Source organism: Enoplosus armatus (genome assembly GCF_043641665.1).
Source record: "Enoplosus armatus isolate fEnoArm2 chromosome 5 unlocalized genomic scaffold, fEnoArm2.hap1 SUPER_5_unloc_1, whole genome shotgun sequence".
In the NCBI taxonomy this organism is placed as follows: domain Eukaryota; kingdom Metazoa; phylum Chordata; class Actinopteri; order Centrarchiformes; family Enoplosidae; genus Enoplosus; species Enoplosus armatus.
This window is the reverse complement of record NW_027261184.1, coordinates 32,642-53,646: the sequence shown is the minus strand read 5'-3', so window position 1 is coordinate 53,646 and position 21,005 is coordinate 32,642. Positions and strand designations below refer to the sequence as shown.

At 42.3% G+C, this 21,005-nt stretch overlaps 1 protein-coding gene across 1 annotated transcript in view; it reads left to right on the top strand.

The window, feature by feature from the left end:
- Positions 1–16,212: 16,212 nt before the first annotated feature.
- The window catches only part of LOC139307110 (unconventional myosin-Ic-like), a 29,147-nt gene continuing 24,354 nt past the window's right edge, over positions 16,213–21,005 (top strand). Inside the window, exon 1 of the mRNA XM_070930994.1 lies at positions 16,213–16,342. Within this exon, the coding sequence (XP_070787095.1) occupies positions 16,325–16,342 (18 nt within the window). The 5' untranslated portion in view covers positions 16,213–16,324. The remainder of the gene's footprint in view (positions 16,343–21,005) is intronic.

Here is a 21,005-nt window from a genome sequence, read left to right as displayed (position 1 = left end):
GTTGGTAATGTTGGTGGAATGTTTGGGAGGCTGTTTAGATGATGACTACCGCAGATAGAGACTGTGAGTATGTGGGAAGTTGAGTCAGACATCGAGATGGGAATGTTTTGGAGACATTGTGCAGAATTGGCTATTGATCTAGGCTTTGCCAGACAGACAGCAGGAGACACAGAGATGCAGAAATATGATGAGAGGTAGCATTCGCATTAGAGAAAAAAATAAATAGAGAGAAAATAGCAGATAAAATGGAAGAGTTGAAATACATTAAAGCTTCCCTTAAAGTGAATGAAGCCGAGGGGTCAATTTAAGTGTAATGAAGTGTTAAAAGGAGTTCAGTTAAAGTTGAAGCACTGAAAGGAGTTGACATGTCAGCCAAAGTGTAGCTGATAAACAAGCTAGAAGTGTTAGTAGATTTACATACTGGGGCTACATGTCAGTTACATTTAAGTTTTAAATATGGATTGTGCCTTTACAATTATGTAATGAAAGTGATCATTACTCTCTTTACTGTTGCAGCAATGTAGGCATGTTTTTACGTAAAGGTTCTGCCAAGTGTCTCAGATGGTCGAGAGATCCAAAGTGTGTTGGAAATTCTGCAGAAACACTTTATAAAGTAAGAGGGTCTAGTAGAATGGAAGTAATGAGGGTATGTGTCTGGCAGTGATTCAGACTATGTGTTACCTGTATGTTGATGACTCACAGCCTTAGAGGGTGTGTGTATGTACAGTATGTGTGTGTGTCTGGTTAGTTTTAGCCCGCTGCTGTGGGCAGCTGCTTTAGCTTTTCCATGCAATTCTTTCCCACATCCCAAAGCTAGCCCAGCGGTAGAGCGAGCCCCGCCCTGCTGGGAATAAACGTTATGAGTGACTGAGTCCTGCTTCTCCTCAGTATTACAGCCTTGACTGCTGTGGGACTGGAAACCAGCCTGGAAATGAGTCAAAATCCATCCACGCCAGCTTCACTGCCATTTTTGTACATGCAGCGTGACTGAAGGCGCTGGGAAATCCTCAAGTGACTTGAATATGAATGCTAATGACAAAGGCTTCAAAAGCAGTTAATACAGTACTGCAGTTTTCATTTTCATTTTGCTATCACTGCTTTAAATTCCTTTCAGTTCAAGTATCTCTGACTTGATGAAACGGTTTAGGATGTGGCATTCATCTGTTTATCTGTTAATCCAGAGCATTAAAAATCAGTGGAGTGGATCACACGTGCAACACACTGGAAGTCAAGGGATTTAACCAACATAATCAAGACATGAGTATACTGCTAAACTGCATGTATATTTGGTAATGTGTTGAAAGAACACTTGAAGGACTGTTTTAGTCCCTTTCTTTGACTGCCTTCGTCCCTCATTCTAGTCTGACAGGATGACGTTGGTGTCAGCTGAGGACAGGACTGCTCATTCATGTCTACTTCTTACAGTGCTGACTAGCTCACTTCCTAATCCTGCTCCATTCTACACTCTCACACACACACGCCCTCACCTGCACACCTTCACTCAGATTAACCAGATAATACAAGACAACTGGTTATCCCATTTCACCTGCTCTTGCACGTCTTCAGGCCAGACGGAGAAGAGCTCTGTGTGAGTGTTTGTGTGTGATGGAACATGTGGGCCTAATTTCTGTTTTGGGGATGTTCTGTTGAAAAGGTTCATTTAATCCTGTTGTACAATTCTGGGTATTTAACCAGGACATTAGAGCACTGAGTAATTCTCTTTAATTTTCCAGAAACCTATTGCACATTAAGCCCTTGACCCCATGTACAATAATAGACTATGATGTTTATTTGAATACCCATTACTGTGAGTCATTGTATTCCAGCCCAGCCCTCCGCACATGGAGAGGGTAGGTGGCCTACGGAATAAAAAACACTCTCCTTACCCCCATAAACTGTGTATACCATCCCAAAATAGAACTATGACACAGCAAATGTACCTTACAAAATATTAGGACCACCTTCAGTTAGAGAGTTATACTCGTTTATGACTTCAAGCTAACATGTCCTCCATGAATTGTCTGCGTTCACCTGTTGAGCACCTTGTATGTTTTGTATATTCAGTGTGTGTGTGATCATCCATCCGTCCCTGTAATCATGACAACCTGACCTAAGCCCTCTGGATCCTGTACCATATCATACCTGTAATTATGAAATCAGCTCCTCTCCTGTGTACCTGTGATTTTCCGACTGCAACTATACTGCCGGTGTCGAGACACACCCACCCACTCTGTGTTTGCTGTGAAACGACACCAAAGGCAAATCTCAGTGTTTGTTGAAACATGGGTGAAAATGGTGTGTCAGTGTTTGTGTGTGTGTTGGATTGATGTGCGACTCTGGAGCACATTGGCACGTTTTCAGGCCGCTCCTAATTCAACAGGCGGAAATAATCACCAAACCCCTTTTTAAACTAAGATAAACTCCAGTTTTACTATTTCTCTCTCTCGTTCATGTTAGATGTGTTCAAATCGAAAAAGTGAGAATGAGCCGTGTTTGTATCAGGAGAAACTGGAATCTGGTGGCTGGAAAAGACATGGGAGAGAAAAGGTTGGACTACGATAAATAGCATAAAATGAGCTTGATGGCTTGACTTAAATTCCATTCAAACACAATTTACTTTGCCCTGTGGGTAACTAATAGCTGCCTTATCAGGAAAGTTCCTGCTGGAGCAGTTTCAGACTTCATCTTTTAGGATGTTGAATGCACCGTTTATATTGTGAACTCATCAGGCCAGTCTGTTACAGTGTAGCGTTTTATAATTGCCCTTTGTTCATACATGCATTTTGTACATGGTTAGATTTCATTATTAATTAGAAAATTAATTGACATATCTAATAAGCAGTGCTAGAGGCTCGGTGAGTTAGGGGCTACTCGCAGGGCTAGTTGGTAAACTACTGTAGCTGGCAAGCTAACCGCTAACATACAGGCAAGCCGGGAACATGCTAGGGCTAGTCAGTCCCAACAGCTCTCCAGGCTTCTTTCTATTTCCTCTTTACTGGGCCGTTTACTCCCCCCTGGTATGTCCATCATTTCATTCAAAAGAGTTATTGAAGCGGGAGTGCTCTTTTGTGGAGCAGATTTTACTCACGGAGGTTAAATAAAACATGATGGAACGCAGCTAATAAGCTGTGATAGCTTCCTCCATTATGGACTTTCTAGCTCTCATTCCTTCAAAGGTCAGCACTGTCAAGGTGGCTTGCTATTGGTCAATAGTGCAAATCTGTGCATCGTAAAAATACGACATGAAACATTTGCATGGGATTTACTTTCTCTCTGCTAGTGATTCCACTGATTTTGCCACACAATATAGCCATTTTAAATGCTGGTGTGACTGGGCCTTTAGTCTATGGGCAACGCATTTGTTGTCAGGCTTAACACTACTATGTATTTTCAGAATTACTCAAATTGTGCTTATTACCAAAAGATCAACAAATGGGGTATTCTGAAATGGGGCTCAGTTATTGAAAAACAAATCCTCCTGCAGGACAATAGGAGTACTCTGAATGGGCAGTGTAACGTAGTGGAAAGAAACCGTGTGTTTTCCATAGCCTTGACTACAGTGACAATAGAGCAAACATCCTTGGTTAAGACCATGAAGGCTTCCTCTCTCACTCAGTACCTTTTTGTTAACCTTTAACTGAGTCTTTCCATGGAGCTTTGATAATGCCAGTACAGTATTAGCAGGTGTGGCCTTGGACCCGGGGAGAGAGAGAGAGAGGGAGAGAGAGGGGGATTGAGAAGAACGAGGAGTGACATGAAGGAAGAGTATGAGGTGGTGGAGTAGGAGGTGGAGTGTGGGAAATAGCAGAAAAAGTGGTGTATAAATAACTTGATCTGTGTTGTGAGGATGAGAGAAGGAACACTGCATGTGTTCAGATACCAGCAAAAAGAAAGCAGCCTATGGAGCCTGAAGGAATGCAAACACAGTTGACGAATGAGATTTAAGATAGCTGGTACAAACTAGGCTTTCACTGATACGGGTTTCCGATGGCTGATACTGATACCTGAGCAATATTCGTTCATTCCTCCTCTTTGCTATTGGAGGTGAGAGTGTGCTGACGTGTATCCCAGCATGGATTGAATCTAAAGCCAGGTAACACCCTGTAAAGGACAGTCCATGCAGCCTTGTGAAATCCTTATCAGACCATTCTTTCTTTTCACATTAACCTGTGGAAACCATCTTGCTGTACTCTCTGGGTTAGGAGGTTAATGGTCACCTGTTTTGCAATATTTTCCATCGCTGCAGCGTCCAATTTGGGCTGCAGAAGCCTGACAGTGTCAGCGATTGTATAAGGTTTCCTCAGGTTTTGAAAGTCTTAACGTGTCTAATTCTCCTAACCGAAGATTCGATACAGTTAAGGAGTTTAAGTCATAAATTCAGTGTTTAAGGCCTTGATTTTGCAGTGCCATGGTGCACTGCTTTAGTGGGAAGTGTGTCTACTAGTTTGCTCTTGCTCTTGTGTCTATGGTTCACCCAGAGGCTAATTCCCAATGCTTTTGGTGATGCCCTACTTTTTCTCTAGCGCCACCAGCACGTCAAAGTTTTCACTTATCCTGTGAAATATCTCCTCGTCTACTAGATGGATTGGCACCAAATTTGGTACAATCATTGCTTGGTCCCCAGAGGATGAATGCTATTGACTTTTGTGATTCCCTGACTATACATCTGGTGCCACGATAAGGTTCTTATTTTTGGTTTTGAGTGATATTTCTTAACAGTTATTTGATGGATTTGTCTCCCTCAGGATTAATTGTGATCATTTTGATGATCCTCTGACTTTTCACAACGACCTCTTCACAACCTGCAGAATTGCTTCCTCAGAGAAGCTGTGTCAGTCGGCCAAACTCAAACTGGGTGTAGGATGTCATCCCATGGTCAGCATGTTAACCTCTTATGCCACCGGGATTTCACAGTTGTTTCCTAATTAATGTATTTTTGTCCTCAACACAACTGTGAGCCGCATGCCTCCTAAAAAAACACAAATAATCAATGTTCACTAACATACCACTGAAGCCCTGCCCAGCCTAACTATGACAAGTGGTTCGATGGAGTAGTGTGTGTGTGAGGGAATCATCTGCTGTTTTAAAGGGAGAGTTGGAACAACTGTTCTTGTAGATTGGTCCCCAGGGGGATAAAATGATTGTGGGTGTGACATTGAGGAGAACTTCACAGAGGACATTTTGTAGCTGTTTATTGTCTGCTACATCATACATATCTGCTCCGTACGCCACGTGTTCTCCTTTGAGAAAATATCAGAAGCCTAAAGCGAGAAATGTATATTTCATATCTTTTGGTTTCATGACGGCGCCCCCCCCCCAGTTTTGCATTAGGTCGTAATATCGTTAATCTGACTATTTGTGCACAAGTTCACAAGTGAATATCAGTTTTTTTTGTTGTCAGTGGCAAGAATTCAAGGTGCCATCTGTAGCATTTTAATAACAATAAACATTAGCTACAGGAATATTGAGTCGGTGTAATTATTGTACAGTCAAGGACAACAACTTCTACTGGCCTCTGCACTACATTTCCCATAAATCTGTATGCTACTGGATAGATGGAAAACTCTTACCACCAATACCACAGGTGTGTGACAGAGGCTGCTCCTTGTTTACATCCACACATGGTCCCTAACATGTCATCACCATGGGGATGGCTGGTGTGTGTGATTGTGGGTTGTCTGGTCGCTGCTGTAACCAAATGACCTGCGACATCCTGAACAACAATAGTGTGTGTGTGTGTGTGTGTGTGTGTGTGTGTGTGTGTGTGTGTGTGTGTGTGTGTGAAATGACTGTAGTGAATGGAAGATCCTCTAAGCATAGTGCAGTGAACATGTGTGTGTTTGTGCCTATAGAGCAGTTGTCTGTGTGTGTGTGTGTGTGTGTGTGTGTCTTCTATCTTCTATCCCAGCAGCCCAACCCTTGGTAATAAATCTCTAAGGAGAAGATTCCAGAGATGTTGTAATGAACTGTGTGCGCCCCAAATTGCTGAGCTGTCCTCTCGTGTTGGGAGAGGGTCTGTGTTAAGTTACTTTCTCCAGAGATTCCTCTGAGTTCAAGCAGTTCACACATAAATTCCAATCCATTTGTCAGGTTTAATGTAGGTGGATGCTGACATGTCAACAGCACTTTAACGAGAAACCGATGGCCTCCGAGGAGCCAGCTCTCCAAACTGTCACACTTCCTTTAAAATCTTTCTCTTTAATATTTTTTAATCTTCCCAGCTAATAGTCCTCCCGCCCCTCTCGCTCCGCCATATGCTTCAGTCAGTCCCTATGTGTAAAGACAGCTGAGCACTTAAATGACTCTACTGTGTATATATATATATATATATATATATATATATATATGTATGTGTGTGTGTGTGTGTAAAAGTAAAAAATAGAGGCACAGATAGAAGTAAGAATGGCCCCAAGATGAATGGCTCAGCTGTTATTAATGTCCAATCAGCAAAGAGGAAGTTCTCGGAGTAAACAGGAAATTCAATGTTTGGAAATGTAGCCACTTAGTTCAAGCTGTTATAATGCCAAACAATAACTGTGGACTGGATACATGTTGATAGGCCCACATTTCTCACAGTCACTCAAATCTGATGAAATCCTTCCTTATTTACTTTGTGCAATTCAAACATTATTGGCTGCAATTTTTGTTTGGTGGTTCAACCAGCTGGCGTACAAGGTAGTGACTAAAGGGATGGAAGAGAGTAGGAACAGGAAGAGGTGTGTGTGTGTGTGTGGGGGGGGTGTTGAATGGTTTCTTTAAGGTAATATCCCAGTTTCTCATGAGACAATACAATTGCATTAAGAGCCATATAACTTCCACAATTGAGGCAGATTTCATCACAAGTATCACTGTTAAGTAAAATCACAATGACTGACCGAACACACTGACTTACAGGACAATATCCAGTTTTCAGTTAAGGGCCAAACGTGTAAGTGCTATTTTGCTAAGTCGAATTTAAAGGCACTGATTATTAGCTCAAGTATCTGCCACTTAACGTCTAAAGAGTAGTAATCAGCAGTGGTATATTAAGCCTGAATCAGTCCCAGAGTCTGTTGTGCTGATCTGTATCACGGGCTGGGCTGCAGGGTGCGGGCAGGACAGCATTGTTTTAACATACAGCTAAAGCTCTTCTCCATATAAGGCCTGCTGGGTATAAATACAACCAAGAGGCCCTCTGTCCATAGGGGAGGAGAAGACTGGGGAGAGATGTGGAAGAAAGAGAAAAAGAGGGGAAGGAATGAGAGCGAGATGGAGAAGGGATAGTAGAGGAGTAGCAGGATAGATATGCACTGTAGGTAGAGGAGGGTGGGAATGGGGGTTGGAGAGGTAGAATGTTCCCAATGTTTTGAGTTCTTTCTCAGCAAGTCACCACCTGCCCTGTTGACTGGAAGGGCCTGTCGACTGTGGGAGAGTAGAGTGTGTGTCTGTGTTTTCTTTTACCTCTATGTCTGTGTAAGGGCCAGCCATTTCCATTAGAAAATAAAGACACTGTCAAGCAGTTACTTATATATTAAGGTTCATGTGTGTCCGCGCACAGTTATTCCACCTTTCCCCTTGAATTACTGAAATTTTGTAGTCTACTACTTGCACATTATACACATTGTACTTACCAGTAAATCATTCTTCACTCTTGCACTATTGTAGAATCTGTTCTAATAATGTAAATAATAATTTAAAGCCCCTATGTGACATGATTTGAAAATGTCTGACTTTGGTGCCATCCAGTGGTAGAATCAAAAAGGACTTGCTTCCGACCCTTGGACACTGAGATAAATGGGCTAAAATCATATGGACCATACCGATTCTCACCACAAAATGAATAAAGATCTAAATGGTAAATAAGCAGAAATGCTATGCAGCTGAGTGTGGCAGTTGTGTGCAGACAGGTGAAACATTACACAACTGCTATACTTATTTTGTAATCTTTCATTTAAAACATTATGATTATGTAACTGTGATTTTTGTAGTGATTAGTCGATTAATGGATTAGTCGATCGTCATAAAATAATCAGCAATTATTTTGATAATAGATTAATCGCACAAGTCATTTTTCAAGCAAAAATGCATTAAAAAAAGAAACGGATGGACATTTTTCACTATTTTATAGACTAAACGAGTTAACGGCTCATCGAGTAAATAATCTGCAGAGTAATCGATAGTGAAAATAATCGTTAGCTGGAACCCTACAATAATTCATTGCAGTGTACTTATTAAGGTTTGGCAAGGAGTGCTAGAGCCAATGATCTACCAGATACATGGATGATATTGTATTTATTAAATACTGGTCAGTTTGAACTGAAGTTATGCAAAAGGCTGGTTTATTCCTTTAGGAGCACATTATATTCTCCAGGCAGACATTGTTCAAAGTATGTCTTAACAACTACACTGCATACTTACATTTATTTATCCTTTTGTATTATTTCTTTCACTTCGGTGTATGTACAAACTCGCCATGAAGTGTCACACTTCACAGTTCTTGTATAGTGCCTGTATCACGTTGATGACAACACCAGCTGTAAAAACCCCAAGTTTAAAATAGGGTGTTAATTTAGAGCATGTTTTGTGGTTGGAGCCTCATATCAGAGGTTATAATCAGTCTGGAAATTCTGTAGAAGAGCCGGCACCGGCTTCCATTCATCCACACAGAAATCTCCTCTGGAAGATTCAGCCTAGGATTACGCCTTTATGGAAGACGCTAGACACTTTAGGAAATGCCTGCATGACCAAAGTGCTGCCACAGTGGAAAAGTGGGTGTGTATGTGTGTAAAGGACAGGGAGTGGCTCCATGTTTGGTGTGTGTGTGTGAATTGAAAAAAGTATAGCCCAGTTTCCCTTATTAACTTAATTTCAATCCTGCTGCTTTTAGTCTTTTGTGTCTTGGTCTCACATCTGTTCACAATGGAAACATCTTGCTCTGCTATGGTCTGGTACACATGGACACACACACACACACACACACACAGACACAAGTTGTGGTGATTCATTTAACCCAGAGAAGTGAGGGCAGCATGAGAGAGGAACACTAAGTAGGTTGCAGAGAGAAAAAGGAACAGTTTGAGTGTCTGGCTCCTGGGAACCCCCTTGTGTCAATATCAGGCTGGACCACGCTGACAGGCCACTAGTTGTGTCAGAAAACCCACACACACACACACACACTCACATTCACGCTCATTTACTATTGAAGTCCTCCTTACTGTGACACTTTCACCATCTGTCACCAACTTCCTGCCTCTCATCCTCTTTCTTGATTTCATCGAATTTCTCTCTCTCTCTCTCTCTCTTCTGCCCTCTCTTCTCTGTTTCCCGACTCTTGTTTGCCGCCCACATGGCTTGCATTCTTTCACTCTGACATCACAGCCGCCCCGCACTGCCATTTATTTTTTCTCTTCATTTTGTTTTTGTTTTTTTGCCTAACTCCCCTTGTACCCTCCTTCCCTTCCCTCTTGACATTTCATTTCTTTGAATATTGGCAAGGAACTCTCTAGGTTGGGTGATTTTAAAGGCCAATGCGGGACTAAAGCAAGTGATTGTTGACACCTTGCAACAATGTGTGAGTGCAAAAGATTGAAAGAGTGGAAAATGGGAAAGGAGAGTGAGGGCAATCGTGTGGGAGAGAGAGAGAGAAAGTGAGAGGTGAAGGCAGGAGATGGTGATGGAATGACAGTCTGGGTAATGTCAGAATCTTGTTTGCATGAGTGTGTTTTGAGAGATTTACAGCTACTTAAACAGGCATTTAATGGTTCAAAGGGGCACGTTGAGACACTTTGTGTTTTCTTTATTGTTTGATTTGTAGACGGTGGGTTAAGGTTCGACCCATCTCTGGCTTTTCTCTCGCAGTTCACGTGATCGTTCTATTCCCACAGCAAAGAAAGGCCAAAAGTTCATGCAATATTTATTGTCAAAGCTATTTTAATGACTTGTATTAGTACCAATTACAAGACTGGCTTTGTTATTGTGGAAGAACCTGTGGAGTGTCAGGAAGAAAGCCAGGCCTGCTGGAGAGTAACAATACACAGAAACAGCCAGAGAAAGATTGAAAGAATGAAAGAGTCAGGTTAAGTGTTGGCATCAAGACCTCCAAGCCGATGATTTACGAGGGACAGGGTGTCCTTGGTAGGTTATTGGACAATCTCTCTTCACATCAACAGCCAAATTGACCAATAAGCCAAAATTCCCCAAAACTAGGTGTGTTCCTTTAACATAACAGCTCAGAGGAGCAGACATATTGCTTTTGGTTGACAGCCAGCTATAACGTAATTCTGCCCACTGGGACTGAGGTTTTAGATGACATGTAAAACGATTCTTGAGGATGTTGTAATAGAGACGGGTGGAGTCATCATATGGACTGTACTGTCAATGTTCCTATAGGGGACATTACTGTAGGGGTGTTTTTGTTTTATCAATTTCAACCAATGAAACCAAATGTAAAGATCAATTTTTTTATTTTCTCATCTCGTCTCAACTGTAGGTGCGCTAACATATTTTGATGTGCTACTTTGCCAGTATCGTTCCATCTCAGGCTAATCTTCCTGGCATTAAAGACAATTTGGGTTTATGGTGCTATTTAGTAACAAGGACTGGTCCCATGTTGTATGACTGATGTCATAGCCCAGTATATATCAGCATCCCTAACGCCTGGGATTAGTCAGTCTGATGAAACCTTTACAGCATAGGCTGAAAATGAACCCATGCAACCTTTCGATCAAGGATGTGCTCAGTATGATGCAACAGTGCAGCACTGAAAGAGCTAATCCCAAACGCTTATAATATGATACTGCAGATTTTTGCGTGAAGTTACTTATAGCGGATACTGCATATTCAGTATTATTTTTACACACAAAAATTCCCTCTACCCCCCAAAATACAATTGTATTATTATAACGATAATGAGGCAGCTCTTGCTTTGAATGCACTTTGTGTATCCTTGACGTCCCAGTGCTCACTGTGTGGAACTCATTGGAATCACAAGTGATATGAGGCCAGATGTTGCCGTGTTCATTCAGCGTCCGTTCAGTCAGCGTCCCACTGTGACTCAACGGGTGTAACAAATAGAGGTAATATTGAATTTGATAATGACATTCAAATACAAAAACTGTAAACTGTGATGTGTATCGGTCGTGACATAACCGATAGCCCGGATCTGCTTAGTAAGGTCAGTATCTGTGCGGCTACAGATCCGGCGTATCGGGTCAGTGCACCCCTAATATTTATTGAAAGGCCAATGTCTGCCTGGTATAAGAGCAAACAGTGCCACGGCCTAATACTAGTATAGAAAACGATAACTTTATGAAATCAATAATTCCCCTCTTTTACTAGTAAGTGAGTGGTCATGCCTCCTGTAGTATTTATCGATATTGTTAGGAACATGGTTTGTTAAATGGAGTACTTAGCATGTGCAATGTTTAAATGGGGAAATCCTCTCATGACACAACTTTATTGAGCAATATTTGGTGCACGTGAGTCATTATTATGAGCACAGAGTTTGACCTGATTGATTTGAACATGTCCTGGAAATTGATCTTGTGGCACGATGCATTGTGGGTGCTCCAGAGGGCAACCCGCCATGTGTGGCAGCAGTCTTTTGTTTATATAGAGCAGATGCTGTGGACGTCACGTTACATTACGCTTTACTGTAGTTGCATTGTAGTTAGTTGCCTCCCAAATAATGAATGAATGAATGAATGAATGATCCAAATACAAATTGGTGTGGATTTAGAAAGGAAAGATGACACAATCTTTAGCTGTACTGGCTAAAGCTGCAAGCAAGAGAAGACAATACTGCAGATGATCTTTCTACAGGCCGAGCATGTACAGTGCAGTTTGCTATTAGCTTCTAATAAATATAGCAGATTAGTTTGGCATGATGTTACATGACGACACGTTCCCAAGCCTTATTTCTGGACCGTGTGGGCAATGGAGGGAGAGTGGAAAATTGCTATATATATCCAAGATAACTCTGAACAAACTTTGCTGGAGAGGAAGTGAGAGAGGAAAGAAGTATTTAAGGGGAGGGGAAGAGAGGAGAGAGAGAAAGAGAGAGAGAGAGAGCGAGAGGGAGCAGGAGGGGAAAGTCAAGTTCCCATTTCTGATTTCCCACGGAGTCAAGATCTCATGCGTTTTCCTGAAAGTGGTCAGTGGGATTTAAGCTTTTTTTTCTTCCCTCAATCCAAACAACATTAATTTGGTGTTTTCCCCCAAAGTGGTGTATAGAGAGGCAAATCAACATGGACTATGCTTTGCTATTGAGCTGGTTACACACTTTTTCTGGCTTCTTTTAATGACCTAACACACATCTAAACACACATATTTAGTAAACCCTGCAGTCAGTAACCCTTCAGTGATGTGGACCGGGACTATATAACCACACTCTCCTTCTAAGTAAATGAAGTAACACATCTGATGCACCTGCTTTGGCACTGCTGGTCAAAAGGTTGCATATGGCGTCAGAGAGCTTGACTCCTCCGCTGGCCAAATGGCAGATATAAGACAATGTTTTTTAGTGTTTCCATGGCTTTATGCCCCTCATAGTGCTTTTATGTCTCATGATTTAAAGCCTCAGCGCTATAAAAGACACATTGAATATGCTGTATTGTAGCCTCAGCTAGTGTGTGTTGGCAAGAAGGGCTGTCAGGGCGGTATGTGGGCGGAGAGGACAGATTCTTTTTCTGGTACCAGTGGATCATTAAGCTGATAATAATTTGTTATTTTTCTTTTTTTGCATCATTCTTTTGGTGTTTATGAATTCTGTTCCATTCTATGTAACGTACACTTTACCTCAAAGAGTTAACTTCGAATGGGCGGAAGTGGGATAAGAGAAGTGGATAAGAGAGAGTCTGACAGCTGAGCGAGATACTGGTGGTCAGATACAGCCCCTCCTTCCTCCAACTCAGCACAAATATGCTGCCTCAGCATGAGCCTGCAGAAACACACACTCAGACACACACCTTTACAATCCGCCTACTTGCCAGAAGTCAGTTTTAGCCAGAGACAGTAGCACAGATGGCTAAAACGGACGAATCTAGTCGATGCGTTGGGTGTTTAACAACTGCAGCCCTCTATCTTCTCCTGTATCTTTGCCTGTTTCCTGCTGTCTGTCCAGTGTATTCTCACACAGTGGTGAGAGAGAGAGACACACACGCAGACAGAGAGAGAGCGTCTGGTTAACATTACTCAGATTCCTGCAGCAGGGGCTCTGATTATACTGGCAATGAATAGAGAGAGAGAGGAGTGAGGGGGGTGGCATCAAACGAGGTGTACAAAGTTTAATCTCTGACGCAGATACTGCTGAGCCCAGTACAAAGTGTGTGATTTCTCTTTGATGCTCCTATTTTCAGTTATTTTCAGGTCTGCCTCAGCAAAAACCTAATGGCCCCATATTGAGTATCATTTAGATGGGGGGTGACCAGTAGAGGGCAGTGTGGAAGAGAAACAGTGTATGTGAGTCCCTACGCTGTCCCTGTATTACTCTTTGATAAGAGATGGAAACTGCACCTGCCTGTCTGTGAAGGAGTAAAGTGAAGCTTTTTGCTGCTATTACAGCCCATGTTTAATGATTCTTCATAGCTTGGTGGTTTGTGCTGCTGTGAAGAACTCTAATAATTAATGAAAAGTGGGTTATTTTGCTCAATTTACCAGTTACCGTTTTGTAAAGAACATTTGTGCTTTTTGTTCTGAGGGGAGGAGCCACAAAGAAGCATGAATAGAAGCATGAACAGAATGACCTTGACCGAGTCTTTACCTGCGCTCTGTGAGCCTCTGAGCTGACTGAGGGAAATGGAGATGAAGAGGAAGATGACGGCAGTTCAAATATCTGAAACAAGTGAAATTAAACCTTTTCTCTGTCTTGAGGTTTACCTCTCATTAGCCTTTTCTTTCCTCCTTCATTCCCAGCTTCTCTCTCCTTTTCCACCAGTTCTCTTCCCCTTTTCATTATTTCTCTTATCATAATAAAAACCCTATTGGGCACACAGTTCTGTCTTCTCAGGTGTGTGTTGGCAGAAGATTAAGTTTGCTAAGATGGACCTAGAGGCGTGGAATATACCAGCATGCGCCACGTCTTTGGATTTATGGGCCTATTCTCTTGGATCAGCAGGAAGGAGCAGGTCATCCTAATGAGGCCTATAAAACCTGGCTTTCCTGCTGTTGCTCCGCTCTTTGATGCTTCAGCTTGTTGCCTCTTCACCACAGACTGGCATGCCCCACTCTGTCCAGGATCAGGAACTCTTGAGGTCTCTTTCATGTCTGAAGCGTATTAAGGATATGTCCTTTGGTTTTGTCTGTAAACTTGATTTCATAGTGTTTCTATCTCTTTCCCACCTTTATATTTGAATGAAAGGAGATATTGAACTTGCTACTATAGACATCTATCTCTTCTACTCATAATCCCTTGTGTTTTTTGTTGTTGTTAGTTGTCCGATGTTTGGCATTGCTTACACAGCAGTTTTCTTAAAAATGAATAAAACCGATTTAAAACTGATTCATGCATCTTGGTACATGAAAGGAATAGTTCAACATTTTGGGAAATAGGCTCATTGGCAATTTTCTCATCAGAGATGAAAAGATTGATATCATTCTCACATCTGTCCTTTTAAATATATACCTACAGCCTGGAGACGGTTAGCTTAGCTTAGCATGAAGACTGGAAACCAGTTGTTGACTCCAAGAAGTCACTGAGCCTGGCCAGGAAATAGTCCAGCACTTAACCCTCCATAACTCCAGCAACTTGTCGTTTTTACTCTTCTGTTTTTGTACGAATTCAATATATATTATATATACATATATTTTTACCTTTGACAGAGCCAGGCGAGCTGTTCCCCCTAGCAGTCTTTATGCTAAGATAAGCTAATCATCCCCTGCTTCAGCTCCATATGCTTCAGACAGATATGAAAGTGATATCGATCTTCTCTTCTAACTCTTGGCAAGAAAGCCGATAAGCGTATCTCCCAAATTGCTGAACTGTTCCTTGAAGTTGGGGCTTCCCAAGTTCAAATTGAATTGTCACCTCAATAAACAACTAAATCCAGCTGACACTGAGTGAAAAGCTTTGCTATAAGCTTACAAATAGATGATTTTGAAACTCAGACAACAGGTCAGGCCTCAGACTATCCCACATTAATGTCTGTGTATTAGTCCCGCAACTGTAGTGGAAACTTGTCTTCCTCTTTGTTCTCGACAACACACGCCCATTGCCTGTACGATGTCAGTTGTTATTAGTGTTAACAAGCAGAGGCATTAGTCTGCTTAGGCCTTTGATGTGCAGCGAGTGTGTGTGTGTGTGTGTGTGTGCGTGCAACACTGGTCTGGAGTAATTACACTCTGTAATGATATCGGACTAATGATGGTAAGTCCTTGTGCGTGCATGCGTGCGTCATAGTATACATGTATGTGTGGCTGTGTATGATGTGTGTGAGCTCGGTCTAAGAGGCACATTTATGGCAGTCGGACTCTTGGCTGCCTGTCGGGTTTCTGCTTCAGCTTGTAAATCGCAGAGTGGGGAGAGCAGGGAGTGAAGGGAGGAGGGAAGGAAAGGAAACTCTTTTGGCTCAAACAGATGATTATTTATTGGCTCATGCTGCATCTACTACTTAAGAGTTTCCCTTTTTCACACAAGCACGCTTGGATGCACACACACACACACACACACACACACACACACACACACACACACACACACACACACACACACACACTCCTTACCCCTTTGGCATCAGGACACATTTTTCCTTTCTCATCCTTTTTTTCTCTCCAGGGGTGGTTGGGGCCAGATGTGTGTGTGTGTGTGTGTGTGTGTGTGTGTGTGTGTGTGTGTGTGTGTGTGTGTGTGTGTGTGTGTGTGTGTGTGTGTGATTGTGTGTGTGTGTGCATATGATAGGAGAGCTGGTTGCTCTTTTATACACTATCTTTTCTTAAGAGCAGAAAGAGAGAGCAAGAAAAGAGGAAAAATTAGAGGAACTAGTTTTTTAGCATAAGTGGATTGAGGAGAGGGCGACAGGGGGAAAAAAGTAGAGCGAGAGAGAGGGAAGGAGGGGGGTTGTGTGTCACCTAACACAGGGACTATTTCCTCTGGAGGGAGGGAGAAGAAAAGTGGGTGAACGAGTGGCGAGCAAGAGAGACAGAGTGAGGTGTGTGTGTGAGCAGCAGTAAGAGGAGAAGCTATGGCAGCTGGCTCTCAGGACGGAGGGGAGAGCTTCTAAAAACAAACTCTCGGCTAAATAGTGGTCGGACGCGGCGCTGGAGGCCACATTCTTATAGCTGGACTATCGGCGCGGTGGGAACGTAAAAAAAAAACCCCCGTCCAAAATCCCTCAAGAGCAAGACAGGAGCCATGAAGTACAGACCTTTGGTAAGACACCCAGCCGCACATCCGTCCTGCAGAAAAAGTCAGTCAGAACGTGGAGGGGATAATTGGGACCCTTTTTCATGGTTTAATGTTAGTCAAGAATTGCTATTCTACTGAGTGTGAAAGGTAAGGAGTTGTGTGTGAGATGGGTTTACTTTTAGTCAGGCTATTGAAGTGGGGAATGGAGTTTATTGCGGTGGAAGAGAGAGTTTTTAGGAGCTGCTTAATTTGTAAAGAGTACCCACAGTGGCATTGGAATTGCGTAACAACCTTGACAGTGTGCTCTTGAACTTGAAGGACGCAGGTGAGAGCGAGGCAGGTGAAAGCCAGAGCTGTTACAGCCTGCGCTGTTCACCGTGCATCTCTTTTCTCATTAACTTGACTGCTTTTAGTCCCTCTCCTCCTTGATCTCAGCATCTTTCTCCACCTTGACTCTGTATTTGTCATGTTGATGTCAGAGCTATTTGAATTTGAATCTGTTTGATATCCAAGAGGGTGTGTGTGTGTGTGTGTGTGTGTGTGTGTGTGTGTGTGTGTGTGTTTGCACCGCCCGGGGCGAGGCAATCACATGGTGGTGTTGTGTGGCCGGGCAGCATTCTTTGGCATTGACTGAGAGTAAGAGTCAGCATGTTAATCAAAAAAGTGTGTGTTGATGTATTAGTGATATATGAATGTGTGTGTGGGGGGGCTTAAAACCTCCTTTTTGGTGGTGAAAGTATTTTCTCTTACTGAATATGCTGGAACTCGTTCTTCAGCAGTTAAACTTGTATAGAACTACTTTCCCTTTCTATGCATCCATAAGGATTTAATCCATTTTACAAGCTTCCTCTGCTCCTATAACTGTGTGTGTGTGTGTGTGTGTGTGTGTGTGTGTGTGTGTGTGTGTGTGTGTGTGTGGAAGATGGAGGACTGACAGACAGTACAATGCACTGAGAGATTCCTGACACAGTTGTCATTACTGCCTGTAGGGCATCTGACTTCATTTCAATAGGTAGTTTATGTTGGGCTCGCCTCGCTCTCTTCAGGCTATCCACTCCAGTCACTCTCTAGACTTTCTGCATCAAGGCTAAGTTGCGATCAAGTTTGACAAGTGAACGAGCTTATTGTACCTGGAATACAAACCTAATGCCTTGAAAACCTCAAACCTGTTTCTCCATGGAGTATCGCTGGGCTCGGGTAAGTTAGTGTTACTAAATTCTTGCGTCTGACTGACTCGTAAAATGTCTCGTGAAAATTATTAATTTGTGATTTGAAGGTTCAACGTAAAGTTAGTTCCTCTGACAGAGTAAAGGAGTCATGTCAGTTTATAGTTGAGCTTATGCAGACTACAGTTAACCAGCCTGCTGTAAAAGCTGCTAAGGCTCAGTGAAACCAAGGTGAAACTCAGCAGCCTGTTTAATATAGATGAGTGAAATCTCTCTTGTTATTCTTGTTGTGGCTTTTCCTTGTGGCTTTACTAATAAGAGAAGTGTGTGGATATTATATTTTGTATATTGCAGCAATTGCGGCTACTTTTTACTGTTGGTGACGTTTGTGAGACCATATAGCAACATTTCAGTCCGACACAAGGATATATTTGTATATATGGTGGGTGCTTAGTGAAGTAGTGACCAAATATGTTATATAGAGTAAGTCCCAGACTCCCAGCTGCTTGTTGTGTTGTTTTGGCCCACATGTTCTCAGATAGTCTGGTTCATTTCTGCAGCCTGGAGGACTCTCAGCTAGCTTGTCCCACCTGTCTGACTGCTCCACAGTCTCTTGGGATGGAAATGAACATGCTCACTGCTTAGCCTGGAGGGGCGTTTCCATGGTAATCATAATCAAAATGTTAAGCTTGGATCCTGCACAGGTGTGGAATGGGAAAGTGTGTATTCTACTTCATCATCTACAAATGAAAGTCAGACTTATAAGACTGATAAGAAGCTACCCATGTTGGCATTGTGATTTGTTGGCCACTTCCTTGTTCAAGAAAGCCTGTGGTTGACTTGTGGTCTCGTCAAAACCAACCAGCACCGTCAGCTCTTGCATGGCTCCTGATGTCACACTTGGCATCATTATAGCCCCACTACATTTTCACAAGGACGACATTCATGTTTCAAAAATGGATCTAGACGTTCAGTATTTCTTCACTTGCCCCTTTCTTTCTACCAGTGAGTGCAGAACAGATGAGAGAGGTGGAGAAATCAGTGCCAGACAACTGATTCATAGTGGGGAAAACGTAGAGAAAGGGCAAAACATTCTGCGAGTCGCAAAGCATTTCTTCATCAGCACCACACGCCCCACTCATTTGGTTGTCATTATAGAAGTTTAACAAATCACGAGAAACAGAAGTCAGAAGAGCAGCAGGACCGAATGCTACACTCCTGTATTCTCAATTTAATCTGGATCTTTTACATGCACAAATGTTTAACTACTTTATTTTAACTCTTGGTTTAATAACTCTTTGAATCCCGTCCAGTCTAAGACATTACATTGGCTCTAAATTGTTAGAAATAAAGCAAGATTGTTTACAGACGCACATATAAAGATGAGATTTGCCAGTACTATAGACATACTACAATTCAACATACTAAAAAATATGTGTAAACAAGTGGAGCTGAGTAACACGCCTGCAGGATCCATAACCATCTTTTTAATCATGGTAGCCATTGCAACACACTCTATTACACAAATTAGTGCTGAATACATACATGTTTATGCTCTTAAATGTCGAAAAATCGATTACACAATGGACACTTACCAAAATCAAATGCAACGAGCCAACACAAATAAGCCAGTGAAGAGGAAAGGCTGTCAAACGTTTTGTATTTCAAGCCTGGTTATGCAGGTTTAGATGGTCGGTTTTGTCAATTCTCATCATTATCCGTCCTTGCTTCCATCATGAGCACTGTATGGCGCACTGAAAGCAGCAGGTTAGATGAGGTTTACATAAACAGTGTGACATCTGAGCTCCGTGCACGCACCCAGGACGATGTAAAGGTCAAGCTGCTATTGTTCGCAGGCTGGCTGGATGATCAAATCCCTCTGCTTTCTCCCCCCTTTCTCTGCTTCCCTTAGATGTGGTCGCTTTTCCAATCTGTCATTTGAAAGCGGACAGAGGAACTAAAAAGAGGAGAAAGCACAGGAATACGAAACACGAAATGTGAAGAATTGGTACAAAAAAACATGGAGAGAGGAAGTGAGATTCAAGATATGGTGATTAAAGTAGGTGACGAAAAAGTACAAGGTCCCATGAGTTAAATACATCATACTTTAGGTCAATTCTTGCATTAGCCAACTTAAATGCTTACTTAACTTAAATGAAAGAAAGAATGGTTATATTCCTCAAAATAAGGGATATAAAAAATATTTGATCTATACCGAAACTCAAGTATTTGAGGTAGGTAGATAGGGGAGATGGGGCAGCGTGGTAGAGGATTGTTTTAGACTGATATACTGGGCTGACACCTGCCTCTGGACAAACCTAACAACCAGCTAATCATTCTTCTTAACCTCTGATATGAATAACGTTCTGCACTTCAGTTCGTTTGTTTAGATATTTATCGGTACCCCCCTCCTCACAAACTCATACGAGTCAAGCAGTAGTAGAAGTAGAGGCCTTAGTAGGGAGGTGTTCCTCTTCAGGTCTCCTCCTGCTAACCTGGCTCCAAGCTGCCTTGTTTGCTGCACAGGATTTGGAAAACATGACGACATGTAGGAGCCGGGTAGGCACGTACTTGGCGTTTTTCCTGAGACCGGGTGGAGGTCCGGTGTGCGGCACTACGCGCAGGAAAGCCAAACAGTGAAAGCGGCATTGGGAAACAATGAAGTAATGGAGAGAGAGAGAGAGAGAGAGAGAGAGAGAGAGAGAGAGAGAGAGACTGAAAGTGAATGAGAGATTGAATGTATGGAGGAGGAGGAGGAGGGGAGAGGTGAGGAAATAAGGCTCTGGTTTCTTTCCTCGCAGGCGCCATAATATCTGGAGGGTTTTGTAATAAACCGTGACATCTTTATGTACATGTACATCAGTTTTGCTACTCCTAACGGTGATTTAACCTGTTACCAGACGACGAATTCCTTTACGTTTTGGTGTAAACACAAAGGATGTTGGAGTCCCACACACTCAGCTCTCAAGGTCCGCCCACGCACGCACACGTACAGCTGCACTTTCTTTGCTTTTTGTAGAAATGTGTGAAACAATAGGTCACCAGAGCTCATGGCGTCCAGGGGTGAGAGAAACAAGATGGTGGGATGTGGGACATATGAACTCACACATGCTTACATATTAATGCTTTAAATAGTATTAGTACTGGTATCAATACCACACAGATGCTACAAATCACAATGCTTTTTGCTCTTTTCCTTCCCTTTTAAAGTAAAAACACTAGTTGAGCAGCTACTTTGTCAGAAATACAACTTGCTGAGGATTTGTTGATGAATTTTGATCAATGTAATTATATTGCGTTTCCTGTGTAGGAGAGTGAACAGTAACCCTGGATTACATGCATGCATTGTTTCCTGTGAATCCCTTGTGCATGTGACGGCAAATTGAACCCAGTATGGGAATGGAGGTAGGAAGGTAATTACTGAATGTAAACACACTGAATGGCTATTGGTCACAAAAGGCCATAAATAGTGTCATTTCATGACAATCTTAAGTATAAATTTAACCTTAAATGCACCCATT